The 13,875-nt window shown below is 46.9% G+C and overlaps 1 protein-coding gene across 2 annotated transcripts in view; it reads left to right on the top strand.

Annotated features, from left to right (window-relative positions):
* KANSL1L (KAT8 regulatory NSL complex subunit 1 like) overlaps nucleotides 1–13,875 on the top strand; it is a 121,693-nt gene that overhangs the window by 25,625 nt on the left and 82,193 nt on the right. For both annotated transcript variants that reach the window (XR_012221922.1, XM_073553200.1), the window contains exons 3-4: nucleotides 2,366–2,501; nucleotides 4,701–4,892. Coding sequence is in view for 1 of the 2 variants with exons in the window: in XM_073553200.1 (XP_073409301.1) it covers nucleotides 2,366–2,501; nucleotides 4,701–4,892 (328 nt within the window). In the remaining variant the exon portion in view is untranslated. The remainder of the gene's footprint in view (nucleotides 1–2,365; nucleotides 2,502–4,700; nucleotides 4,893–13,875) is intronic.

Below are 13,875 nucleotides of genomic sequence, written 5' to 3'. Positions count from 1 at the left end.
GGACAGTTTTTGCACTTCTTTTATTCTGGCTGTTCCCCTGAGTTTTTTTTTTTTTTTTTTGTAATCTGCCATACGGTTCCAGAGGTATGGGCCCTTTTATTTACGAGCAAGCCGGATTACTAATGTAACCTTACAGGCACTAGCGCAGAGGGACGGAGGGAGCAAAGTCCAGCTCTGGAGCCAGGACAGGTGAGTTGCCCCAAGAAAGCGCTGATGTGTGAGAGCTGAGGATGACTATTATTTATTTTATTAGTTTTAACCACTCTGAGCCCCTTTTAACGTCTTCCTTTTATAGACATCTTAATTTCATTGCTATATCTAATGGATACAAGAACACAAGGAACTTTTTTCTCTTGCTTGCGTATGAGATAAATCAGCTTACCACAGTCCATGTGCACTGAAATCCAGCGAGCCTGCGAAGCGCCTCGCTGTATACTCCCAGACTGGGACACCTACGCTCAGCACATGGGATAGAGGAAGTTTAAGCCTTCTTCATAAATCCAATAAAACATCCTTACAGGAGAAAGAGGCAAATAATCATTACTAATACTTATGCTGTACATGCGACACATGCGCACATAGTCACAGTAATGTTGTTCTATAATAAGCGTGCAATATTGAATGTACAGTATCGCTTTATTGTGGAGGGTTCTTGTCTCCTGTAAGCCGTAATGGAGGGTGACTGTGCGGCACGCTCGGGGACATCTAGTGTAATGTGCAGTCCTTGGACGGAGTCTTGGGCCGCAAATTGGGTAAGTGCTACTAGTGTGCTAACACAGTGCAGATGGAAATAAAAAGAACATGGCGCCAGGCTTACTGTCCCAGTAAATATCTTTATTTCCCTTGGAATAACAATTCTAGATGATCTTTACTAAAAACTCTGCATTGCCCAATAGGTTCCCCTATAACTCTTTGCGAAAAGTAATTAATAAATTGACAATTGGGTGTTAACATTTCCTTTCCTTTTCCAAACTATCTACTCCTAGTTGTCAGTAAATTTCTAAAATGCCACAGCTCAGAATTCAAAGAAAAATTAATCCCGAATTTGTAAATTATGGGCAATACAATTGTATACTAAAAAAGCCAGGTCAGGAGTGCAAAGACCCTCATTTGGTAGGAAGAAGCCTGTAACCACTGCAGCCAATTACTGGCCACAGCAGTCATACAGACAAGTGACTGCTGCAGCCAAGCACTGGCCACGCCGCCAGTTATTGGCCACTGCGGTGATCTGCCCTTCATCTACCGGAAGAGGAAGCCTGAAGAGTAGTGGAGGACTTGGGCATTGCTTATAGCTGGATGGATATAATGTATTTATGTATGCCCTTAAGCTTGTACTTTGAAGTTTAAATGGAGTAGGGAATCCGCTGAAGATGACCCCTGTTCAGGACGACCTGTCAAAGTATCTTCAGAGGAAATGTTCTGTTAGGTGGAGGCCATGATTTTGGAAGATTGTAGACTCAAAGTTAGTGTTCTAGCTCATGGATTAGGCATTTCAGTTGACATGATTTCCAGTGTCATTCATGTTGTTTTGATGACGCCAAAGGTCAGTTCCCGATGGATGCCACGAATGTTGACGACTGAGCAAAAACATGTCGACGACAATGCTTAGAGAAAATCCAGGAGACTTCTAGTCTTGAATTACTACGGGTGATGAAGCATAGATCCACGACTATGGTCCTGAGACCAAACAAGAGTCCATGCAATAGAAGCACAAGGTCTCACCTACGCCAAACAAATTGTGTATCCAGCAATCAGCTGAAAAGATCATGTCAACAGCGTTTTTGGATACAGAAGACGTTTTACTACTAGAATTCATGCCACACAAGACAACAATTACTGGAGACTGCTGCTTCATGACAATGCGCCAGCTCACAAGTGTCACAAATCACGCGTTGCTGTCGGGAAACGCAGCTTCATGGGGATTAACTATCCACCCTACAGTCCAGACCTGCACCCGGTGATTATCTTCTGTTTTGGAACCTGAAGAAATTTCTGCCAGTACAACAATTTCCTGATGATAATGCAATCAAAGAAGTAGTAACAAGATTCTTGTAAAAGTAAGATGTCTTCTGTTCTGAGGGCATCCGATCACTGAAGGCGAAGCAGAATAAGTGCGTGGAAGGCAAGAGGTATTACACTGAGAAGTAGTAAGTTCAACTTTCTCAGAAAATTTTGTTTTCATATTCAGGTAGATAAATTATTGAGCACCCCTTGTATATATGAATTGTTTTTTCTTTCACCATGCTTGGCCTATTTTTGCAGAATTTGTTAGTCTTAAGTGATTATAGATACAGTATATAGCTAGATCAGTGTTGAGAAATAATATTTTTATATCAGTTATCAAGCGGATTATTTTTCCACACAGTCCTGCAGAATGGAATTGGCTTTCGGGGAGAGCAGATGTTGGCAGTCGGTGGACCTGGCTTCAGGCTCAGATTGCAGAGCTGGAATGCAAAATTCATCAACTGGCTGATCTACGTAGTCAACTACGAGGCAAGAAGGTACCCAGTCTTTACTACTGAAGACAAATGTGTCTTACTTAATGGAAATGTCAGTGAGTTTGTGGGTCCCGACACTTACACGTAGAGCAGGCGTTCATGTACTGGGAGCAATCTGTATGGAGCCAGGGAAACAATGAGATCTTCCTGGTACTGCCATCACTGGTGATTGGACCTGTCTTACATTCCTAGGGAATCGATGGCTTGTGTTCAGTGATTACATCCCAGTAATGTTATTGCAGTGAACAAAATGTTCCACTGAGGGTAGATTAATTTTCTGGGTTCCCAATACCACAATTAAAAACACACTTCCATTAAAGTTTTTATCCTATATTGCAGTCATCATATTATATAGCACTGTGTACTTACAATTTCTCATTTTGCCCTTCTACCAAGCAAATTCTTCTGTTTTCCATTAGGTCTATGTCATGTCGTGATTTAAAAACTGATTAGTTGAACCCTTTTAAGCTCTATGTAGAAACCAGAAATCTCTGTTCCCTGCACGAGTCATCATTAGAACTACAATTCTACATCACTGTAAACTCACTGGCTGGGGGAGGAGGGATGTAGCTGGTTCAGGATTTGAGGAGGGGGGTGGAACTGGGCTGTCAAGGACTTTGCAATGTCATTAAATCAGTGATTGACAGCGGAATTTAACACGCGCTGACCAGAAGTGCGTCATTGATCCCGCCCATGCCTCTGTCACGAGATCGCTGGGAGCCGATGGGTTGTTATGACAAAATCGAAACTCCAGAATTACGTTTTTATGGCCGCCACAACATTGCAATAAGAGGCGATCAAAATACCGCATCTACCCCAAAACTGTATCAATAAAAAACGGCCGCTCAGGGCGCAAAAAATAAGCCATTACACAGCCCCAAAGCCTAAAAAATTGAAACGTTACGAGTCTAAAAAAAAAAATGGCGACAAAAGCAAAATGTTTTTTTCATGCAAATTTCTGAATATTTTTTCCACCACTTAAATAAAACGAAAAGCTATACATGTTTGGCTCATGCGTATTGCCAGGTCAATTTTACCATATAGTGAACATAATAAATAAAAAACCTCAACAGCGACGATTGTGGAATTGAACTTTTATTGCAAGTTCATCTCACTTGGAATTTTTTTTCCTGTACACTTTATAGTAAAATCAATGGTGTCACTCAAAATTACTACTTGTCCCGCAATAAATAAGCCCTCATACTGCTATATTGAGTGCAAAATAAAAAAGTTAGGACTCTTAGAAGAAGGGGAGGAAAAAACGAAAACTGAAATTGGCCAGGAGATGAAGGGGTGAAGTCATTGCAGCAAGGTCAGGTTTTGTGACTTCCACTCCTTAAGGCCCCGTCACACTAAGCGATCTCGGTAACGAGATCGCTGCTGAGTCACAACTTTTGTGACGTAACAGCGATCTCACCAGCGAGATCGCTGTGTGTGACAGCGATCAGCGAGCGGCCCCCCCTGCCGGTATCGCTGATCGCTGGAAGAAACCTCTGGACATTTCTTTGGTCGCTGGTCTCCCGCTGGCCAGCACGCATCGCTGTGTGTGACAGGCGGGAGACCAGCGATCAGCTGTAAAAAATAATAAAAAAAATAAAAAATATAGTTATTCTCACCTTCCGACGTCCCGCGCAGCATTCCTCTCTCCATGCTCCGGTCCCAGTGATCCTTTGTACGAATGACCGCGAGACTTTGTTATCCCTCTAGACCGTGACATCTCGCGGTCATTCTCGCAAAGGATCACTGGGACCGGAGCGTGGAGAGAGGCAGGATGGCTGAACGGGACGTCGGAAGGTGAGAATAACTATTTTTTATTTTGATTCTATTTTTTACAGGGATGGCCAGCGATGCCGGGCGCTCGGCATCGCTGTGCTGATTGCTGGTGAAGCTGTCTGTGTGACAGCTCACCAGCGATCACATAGCGATTTACTAGCGATCCTGACACCTTGATATCGGTGTCGGGATCGCAGGTAAGTCGCTTAGTGTGACGGGGCCTTTATTTATCTGGTTATCTATCTATGTAGATGGGTTCCTTAATCAGCGGTGTGAAATGCTGGGCCTGTGTGTAATTATGTTACACGCTAAATTATAGTTTATCGTTCCACCTCCAAACATGCCTCTGTCCGTGGGTGGCCTCTTTAGGAACTATCACGCTACATGTTACCATTGCTTATCCGGACTGGTTTTCTTTCTGTCTCCCAGGGAACTCTGGTGTTTCAGGAATGTTCAAATTGCATTCTCGCGGAAGACACACATCTGCCATATCCAGGGACTTCACTATGGCCTGCAGAGGCGCGGGCATCACCCCCAGAGGGAAAAAATCCACCTCCAGCAACGGATTTAGAAATGTCTCCGAGCAGCCCGACCTTGCTCCTGAGAAACATAGAGAAACAGGTAGTAAAGTCCACAAACTGTGGTGCTTCATTGTGCCGCATAATTGTAAACCAGACATCCGTGAAGTTATTTCATCTCACTGGCAGAGAAAGCGCCATTAACTGGATGAGAAATCTGCAGTCTGGATTTACAATTAACTTCATTAAGTTACTGCACCTTCTCAGGAGGCGTCCTGGATGTATGTCCGGGATTTTGCGGCCTGACCGCATTAACAGCACTGTTTATCCCTGTAAATGATCTGTACAGAAAACTTCACTGATCGCTAGCCAGAAACTGATAGAATCACTCTCAGCCTCTGAAATGTAATCTCATTAGCTATTGACTTAAAGTGAACCTGTCCCCTTCGTTACTTTCTGACCCCTAATGATGTTATTTACCGCTTTTTTTTTTTTTTTCAAACAAAAAAAAAATTACAACAATTTACCAAAAAAATGTACATAAAAGTAAAGTAAATATATTCAGACAATAATCTTTTCTATTTAAGAAACAACAATATTGTGCAGGTCTCATTTGGAATCTGGCTCATCTGCACTCCTCAGTCACGCATACTGCTAAAATCCTCTGCAATCTGGACTCCCACAATGCGCTGTACTCTAGGTCCTTGCACAATTTGGAATATTTTAGGTTCTATTTTAAGTTAATAAAACACCATATAATTTAAATGCAGAATGAGACAATATGTTAAAGGAATCCTGACAGCTGACTTTTTAGTCTGTCAGTAGAATCTACCCTCCTAAGTCATTTATGTGGCCACACAGGACATAGGAAGCTGAATAAAATGATACCTTGATATCTGCAATACAATGTCTAATTCCAGAGAAATCCACTTTTTTCTTATATGTAAATGAGCTGTTCACGTCTGTGGTTAGGACACTGATCTGCATGAGAATCTGCATCCAGAGCTTAGTTTTAATAAAAGGAGGTGTTACCGGTGTGAGACATATAACTAACACAGAAAAGCAGAACTGAACTTTGTCTCGTTACAAACACATTTGCTGCACTTCTCACAGCTCTGCTGTATTGCAACAATATTGCACCTCCTTCTGCCTGTGAGATAGTAGCTGAAGCTGAGAGGAACCTACAGATGTGTCAGGTCTAATTATATGCAGTTATTTTAAATAAAAGGGGTTGTTTCCAGTATAATGCCTGCTATCTTGATTTCACTGCAGAGCTGTGTGTGATTATACCTGACACATCTGCAGGTTCCATTCAGCTTCCAGATCTCAGGCAGACTGGGCTGTATTACAGCAGAGCTGTGAGAGCTGTAGCAAATGTGTTGGTAAGGAGACAAAGTTCAGTTATACTCTTCAGTGTTAGTTACGTGTCTCACACTGGTAACGTTCCCTTTTCATTTACAGTAATCTCTGGAGGGAGATCCTCAGGGGAGATCTGTGTCCGGCCCATATTCCTGAATATTGCATATAACAAAAACATGGATTTCTCTGGAATAAGATGTCCGATCACAGATCTCAAGGTATCATTTTATTCAGCTTCCTATGACCTACATGCCCATATAGACGGCTTAGAATGGTTGATTCTACTGACAGATTCTATTTAATGGGAGCCTTGCTAGCGGCTATATGCTGCCCAAACCACGAGCAACATGCATCAGACATGGGCTGCTTATCTCCGCCAGGTATGTTTGATTCTGAAGTGTTGCGCTGTTTCATAGAAAAAACTACTTTTAAAGCCACCGTCCCTGTCTGCTTTTGCAGTGTGTCTTTTTTCTGAAACTCTTGAATACATTATTTGCTCACACGAACAAATAATGTATTCATGAGTTTGTTAAAGTAAGTGCATCCCATTATATATGGATAATCGTATATAGCTAATAAAGACTATTTAGAGTACCGTATACGGTATATCTATTTTTCTGAAACTCTCTAGTGTTTCAGGGTCAGACATACCTGGCTGAAATATAACCAGGGTCTGATGCATACTGCTCAACTGCTCATGGTTCGGGCAACATGTATCCGCTGTCAGGTTTCCTTTAAGGTCCAAAACGGACAGGTCTTTATGGGGCTCGGCTACATACAAGGACATGTTTATCCATTATTTTACAGACTGCATACAGAATTCAAAATGTACCTCTAGATTTTGAAAGTGTATGTTATGTCATAGAGAATAGCACTTCAGAGCGGATATCTTTCAATATTTCTTCAACCTCCTTTAGTATTGTGCTCCCAGCAAGTTCAGTCTTTGTATAAGATCCTTTACACTGTCCCACTGATATATGGGAGTGAACTATTTGTCTGTTTCCATTGGCAACCAGAAAAAGTGTGAATACATCTCTGTTCCATAATATTGGCTCCAATAGACTTAGTATCGGTACAGGAAAAGTAATGCATAGTTCCAATTAAGTTCACATTTAAAGGGGTTATCTGAGACTTAATATTTTTGTGTATGGGACTAAGAACTTACAGGCAGGGAGTGGCTAACTACATGTCTGTTTTGCCTTGTGCCAATATCTACCGTCTCAGAGTGGTCACAGACCATTACTGCTGGCGATTCCATTTGTTTCCTTTGACGTCACGTTCGCAGAGCAGCATCTTCTGCTCTCCTCAGTTGATGTGCGCCAGTATCACGCTGATGGACAGCTGGCTCCCCACTACCTAACTGCGGGGAGCCTGCTATCAATTAGCATTACTTATGCAGTGACGCTCCGTCAACAAAGCAGACCAGAAGAGCAGGCGCTGTTCTGTTGACCAGGGCTGTGAAGTCAGTAAGCCAAACCTCCAAATCAGACTTCTCAATTTCCCTGACTCCCAACTCTATGACTTCTGACTCCTCAGCCCTGGTCACTACTGAGCATGTGCATAAAGTGCACCACAGATTCATCTCATCTACGACCCCACAGCACTAGTCATTACTGAGCATGTACATAAAGTGCAGCACAGATTCATCTTATCTACGACCCCACAGCCCTGGTCACTACTGAGCATGTACATAAAGTGCAGTACAGATTCATCTCATCTACAACCCCACAGCACTGGTCACTACTGAGCATGTGCATAACAGCACAGATTCATCTCATTTATGACCCCACAGCCCTGGTCACTACTGAGCATGTACATAAAGTGCAGCAGAGATTCATCTCATCTACGACCACACAGCACTGGTCACTACTGAGCATGTACATAACAGCTCAGATTCATCTCATTTATGACCCCACAGCCCTGGTCACTACTGAGCATGTGCATAAAGTACAGCACAGATTCATCTCATCTATGACCCCACAGCACTGGTCACTACTGAGCATGTACATAAAGTGCAGCACAGATTCATCTCATCTACGACCCCACAGCACTGGTCACTACTGAGCATGTGCATAAAGTGCAGCACAGATTCTTCTCATCTACGACCCTACAGCACTGGTCACTACTGAGCATGTGCATAATGTGCAGCACAGATTCATCTCATCTACGACCCCACAGCACTGGTCACTACTGAGCATGTACATAAAGTGCAGCACAGATTCATCTCATCTACGACCCTACAGCACTGGTCACTACTGAGCATGTGCATAATGTGCAGCACAGATTCATCTCATCTACGACCCCACAGCACTGGTCACTACTGAGCAAGTACATAAAGTGCAGCACAGATTCATCTCATCTACAACCCAACAGCACTGGTTACTACTGAGCATGTACATAAAGTGCAGCACAGATTCATCTCATCTACGACTTCACAGCACTGGTCACTACTGAGCGTGTACATAAAGTGCAGCACAGATTCATCTCATCTACGACTCCACAGCACTGGTCACTACTGAGCATGTGCATAAAGTGCAGCACAGATTCATCTCATCTACGACCCCCACAGCACTGGTTACTACTGAGCATGTACATAAAGTGCAGCACAGATTCATCTCATTTACGACTTCACAGCGCTGGTCACTACTGAGTATGTGCATAAAGTGCAGCACAGATTCATCTCATCTACGACCCCACAGCACTGGTTACTACTGAGCATGTACATAAAGTGCAGCACAGATTCATCTCATGTACGACTTCACAGCACTGGTCACTACTGAGCATGTACATAAAGTGCAGCACAGATTCATCTCATCTACGACTTCACAGCACTGGTCACTACTGAGCATGTACATAAAGTGCAGCACAGATTCATCTCATCTATGACCCTACAGCACTGGTCACTACTGAGCATGTGCATAAAGTGCAGCACAGATTCATCTCCTCTACGACCCCACAGCACTGGTCACTACTGAGCATGTACATAAAGGGCAGCACAGATTCATCTCCTCTACGACCCCACAGCACTGGTCACTACTGAGCATGAGCATAAAGTGCAGCACAGATTCTTCTCCACTAAGAGCCAAGATCCTTAGATCAGGAACAGAACAGACATTTATCGGACATTTTATCACTTTCTCAAATTACCGTATTATGAAAACATTTACAGCACATCCTTCTTTATACTACTGAACCCAGTTTATTATATATTTTAGGAGTCAGTCTCGTCCATTACTCTGTCGCCTTATTGGGGGACACAGAACCGTGGGTGTTATGCTGCTGTCCACTAGGAGGCGACACTATGCATAATCTGAAAAAGATTAACTTTGGCTCCTCCTCTGCAGTATACACCCCCTGGACGGCGTCAGCCTTCTCCAGTTATTGCTTAGTGTCGCAAGGAGGCACACCTTTTTTCTTTTTTTCCTTTCGTCGGAACAGATGAAGAAAAGTGGGTCTCCAGCGAGACTCCCGGCATGGCTCCTTCCTTGGCCCCCTTTTTAGGGGTGCCCAGTTGAAGTGGAGATGGCGTTTCCCCATGTTGCTCCTTCCCCAGTCCCTCGGGTACTGGTCCGAAGTTGAGACCCCCCCTCCTTCCCCAACCCCCTTCAGGGTCTGGGTTGAGGTTGAGGCAAGGATGAAGACCCCCTGACGGTGACAGACGCACCCTCCCTAATCCCCCGCAGGGGGCATTAGGTTGAGAAGCCGCAGGTAGGGTCGGAGTACAGACAGCATTCTGCACCAGGGACCCCAGACCAGCTGTGGGATCCTGCTGGGGCCGGGGGAGGGTGCAGGCAGACGTGGCACAGCAGAGACAGGGCTTTCTGCGCCCCTGCCTCTGCAGCAGCAGTGGCTCCATGGCGCTCCAGGGACCCCCCACACAGGAACCGCTAGCCCTGCTGCCCCCACCGCTAGCCAGTGGCCCATTCCGGGGGGGTCCGGTGCAAATCCGACCCCCTCCCGGACTACCGCGCTGCTCTGGAGCCCTCCTGGGCATCAGGCCTCTAATTTAGACCGCGGCTTCGGCCTAGCCGAAGCCGCCGCCTTTTCCCCGCCCCCGGCCTGCCCCCCCCCCGGCCCACCCCCCGGATGACGAAAATGACACTGCAGTGTCATAGAAGGGGCGGATCGAGGCAGGATGGGCGCGCTTTTACATGGCCCAGCGCGCCCTTTTCCAGCTCTCCGCCCCCTTCCCTCTCCACCTCAGAATCCGGTGGCCATCTTGCTGCACCTGGAGGAAGGCAGCACAGAGTCTCCGGGGGGCACAGGACGTGGGGCTTATCAGCGCTGGACCTAAGGGGAGCATCGGTGGGGTAAGATCACAGCTGGGTGCTTGGTACTCAGCTGTGAATTCCTATACCATATAGTGCTCTCCTACTCCTTTTTCCTCTGCGTAGATACCCCTGTAGGGCCTCTATTAATCAGCCTAGGTACTATGTCGGGCTCAAAGAAAAGAACCAGGCAAGACTGCTTTTATGTAGTCTGCACAGCCTGCAAGGTCACTCTCCCCAGCGGCAGCAAGTATCCGCACTGCCGGGACTGTACCCAAAAAAACGGAGCAGAACCCCAAGAAGTCCCTACCAACGCTTCTGCGACCGCTACTGCGCCTGAATGGGCAACTCAGATGTCGCAGTCTATGACACAGTCTATAGATAACCTGACCTCCACATTACTGCAGGCTCTGCAGGGTCATGTCTCGGCTATGAACGTTACCCAGCAAAGGGACGTCCGGTCTCATGATCAGGGCGCTTCCGACAGTTCGAGGCGTAAGCGGACCCACAGGTCACGTTCAGCTGCGTCCTCACATAGCAATAGGTCTTCCCCCTCCAGGGAAAGACACAGTGGCCTCAGGTCACCGAGGCCGTCCCCTGATAGAGAAGGACAATGCGGATCTCCACAATGATCCCAGACCACGGGAAACCTCCGCTCTAGTTCACCCGCTAGGGAGCTCCTTAGTGATGCGCAGGACTCAGAGGGCATATGTGACTCCAATTCAGATAACGAAACAGAGAACGCTTTGCTCCCTTGTCCCCCTAGCAATACTGCGATAGTTGAGGATATCGTCTCTTCCATCCTTCGGGTGCTGGACATTTCAGATCCAACCCTGGAAGCACCAGAACACAAGATTTCCTTTGAAAGTGTTCAGAAACCATCGAAGGTCTTCCCTAATCACCCGGAATTTCAAAAAATCCTTTCTAAGCATTTTTTGCAGCCTGAGAAAAAATTCGCCAATCGCAAGTATTTGGAAGCAAAATACCCCTTTCCACAGAAAGACACCAAGGATTGGACAGATCCGCCTGAAGTGGACCCTCCAGTCTCTAGGCTGGCAGCACAAATGCTTCTCTCGCTGCCGGACAGTTCAACCCTCAAGGACACGGCAGACAGCCAAGTCGAACGCATGGCTCGTTCAATCTTTGAAGTGGCAGGTGCCTCTTTGGCTCCCGTATTTGCTTCAGTTTGGGCAGCCAAGGCCATCATGGCTTGGGCTGCTCTATTGCAAAAGGGCCTTCAAGCTTCAAATCCTCAGCTGGCGGACCAGGCGGTGCAAATTGCAGTAGTGGCAGATTACATGGTCCATGCAGCGTTGGACTCTGCAAGAGGAATAGCGGGAATAGCATCAAACGCCATTACAATCCGGCATATTCTCTGGCTAAGAGAATGGAAAGCGGATGCGGCCTCAAAAAAGTCCCTAACAAATCTCCCATACTTCAGTGGCCGTCTTTTCGGTGAAAAGCTGGATACAATGATATCCAATGCTACTGGGGGCAAAAGTACTTCCCTCCCTCAACTAAGACCAAAACGCACGTTTAAAAGGCGTAATCAATCTCGTTTCCGATCCTTTCGGAATTCTTCGGGCTGGTCCGTCTCACGCCCAGCACAAAACCGTAATCGTTCCCCCCGCAGGGACAACACACGTGCGGCACAGAGGCCGGACAGAAACTGGCAATCAAAGGCAAGCCAGGCAAAATCTAAAGGAGGAAAACCTCAGACTTTTCCCTCGTCCTGACTCATGCCCTCTGGAAGACACCCCACTTGTAGGCGGACGACTGCTACTCTTTCAGCAGGTCTGGCTGCCTATTACAGAAGACAAGTGGGTCAAGGAAATAGTGTCTTCAGGATACAAAATCGAGTTTACTACCAGTCCACCGCACAGGTTTTTTCCCTCTGTCCCTCCAAAATTCCCGCTCAAAGCTCAGGCCTTCCGTCAAGCGGTTTCTTCCCTCCTGCGTGCAGGAGTCATAGTGCCAGTCCCAGCAGAAGAGCGCTTCCGAGGGTTCTATTCCAACCTGTTCGTGGTGCCCAAGAAGGGAGGCAGCGTCCGACCCATACTAGACCTCAAGCAACTCAACAAGTACGTTCGAGTTCGTCACTTCCTCATGGAGTCCCTCCGGTCAATCGTTGCGTCTATGGAAAAAGGAGAATATCTTGCCTCCATAGACATACAGGACGCATACCTGCATATACCGATTGCTCCCGCCCATCAGAGGTTTCTCAGATTCGCAATCAACCAAGACCATTACCAGTTTGTGGCCCTCCCGTTCGGTCTGGCCACGGCCCCCAGAACATTTACAAAGGTCATGGCAGCTACCATGGATGTTCTGCACTCCAGAGGCATAGTAGTCGTTCCATACCTGGACGACCTTCTCATCAAGGCCCCCACCCTCAAGGACTGCGAGGTCAACGTCTCGATCACGATCGACACTCTGACGCGCCTGGGATGGTTAGTCAATTTACGGAAGTCCTCAACTACCCCGAGTCAGTCTCTGACCTTCCTGGGGATGCTATTCGACACCTCCAAGGGTCTGGTGATCCTCCCCAGGGACAAGGCACTGGCTCTCCGTCTGGGAGTTCACACACTCCTCCGCAAGTCCCCCAGATCTCTCCGGTATGCCATGAGAGTACTTGGCAGGATGGCAGCAGCAATGGAGGCGGTACCATTTGCCCAGTTTCACCTCAGACCCCATCAACTGGCCATCCTCAAGTCCTGGGACAGGAATCCATTCTCCCTCGACAGGGAGTTCCGGTTATCAGCAAACACCAGGAGGTCCCTGCACTGGTGGCTCAAGCCAACCTCGCTTGCAAGGGGAAAATCCTTTCTCTCCGGTCAATGGAAGGTTTTGACCACCGATGCAAGCCTTATGGGTTGGGGCGCGGTGCACCTACATCACAGAGCGCAAGGCAGGTGGTCACCAAGGGAATCGACCATGCCCATCAACATCCTGGAAATTCGGGCCATCTTCCTGGCGTTGCAAGCCTTCCATCACTTGCTGGCAGACTCTCATATCAGAGTAGAGTCGGACAATGCCACGGCAGTGGCATACGTGAACCATCAAGGCGGCACCCGCAGCATCCAGGCGATGACCGAAGTAACGCGTATCCTACAATGGGCGGAGGATGCAAGGTCAGTACTCTCCGCGGTCCACATTCCGGGTGTGGACAACTGGGAAGCCGACTATCTCAGCCGACAAGGAATGGACTCGGGGGAATGGTCTCTCCATCCCGAAGTCTTCGGTCAGATCTGTCATCGTTGGGGGACCCCAGACGTGGATCTGATGGCATCCCATCTCAATGCCAAGGTTCCCAATTTCATGGCCAGGACGCGCGATTCGCGATCGCTCGGAGCAGATGCCCTGGTTCAGGACTGGACCCAGTTCCAGCTTCTGTACATTTTTCCACCCCTCCCCCTGATCTCCAGAGTCCTGAGTAAGATCAAACAAGAGGGTGTTCCC

Source organism: Dendrobates tinctorius, unplaced genomic scaffold, assembly GCF_039654945.1.
Source record: "Dendrobates tinctorius isolate UK_male_01 unplaced genomic scaffold, ASM3965494v1 ptg000199l, whole genome shotgun sequence".
Taxonomy (NCBI): domain Eukaryota; kingdom Metazoa; phylum Chordata; class Amphibia; order Anura; family Dendrobatidae; genus Dendrobates; species Dendrobates tinctorius.
Note: the sequence above shows the minus strand (reverse complement) of the source record. Positions and strands in the feature narration are given on the sequence as shown.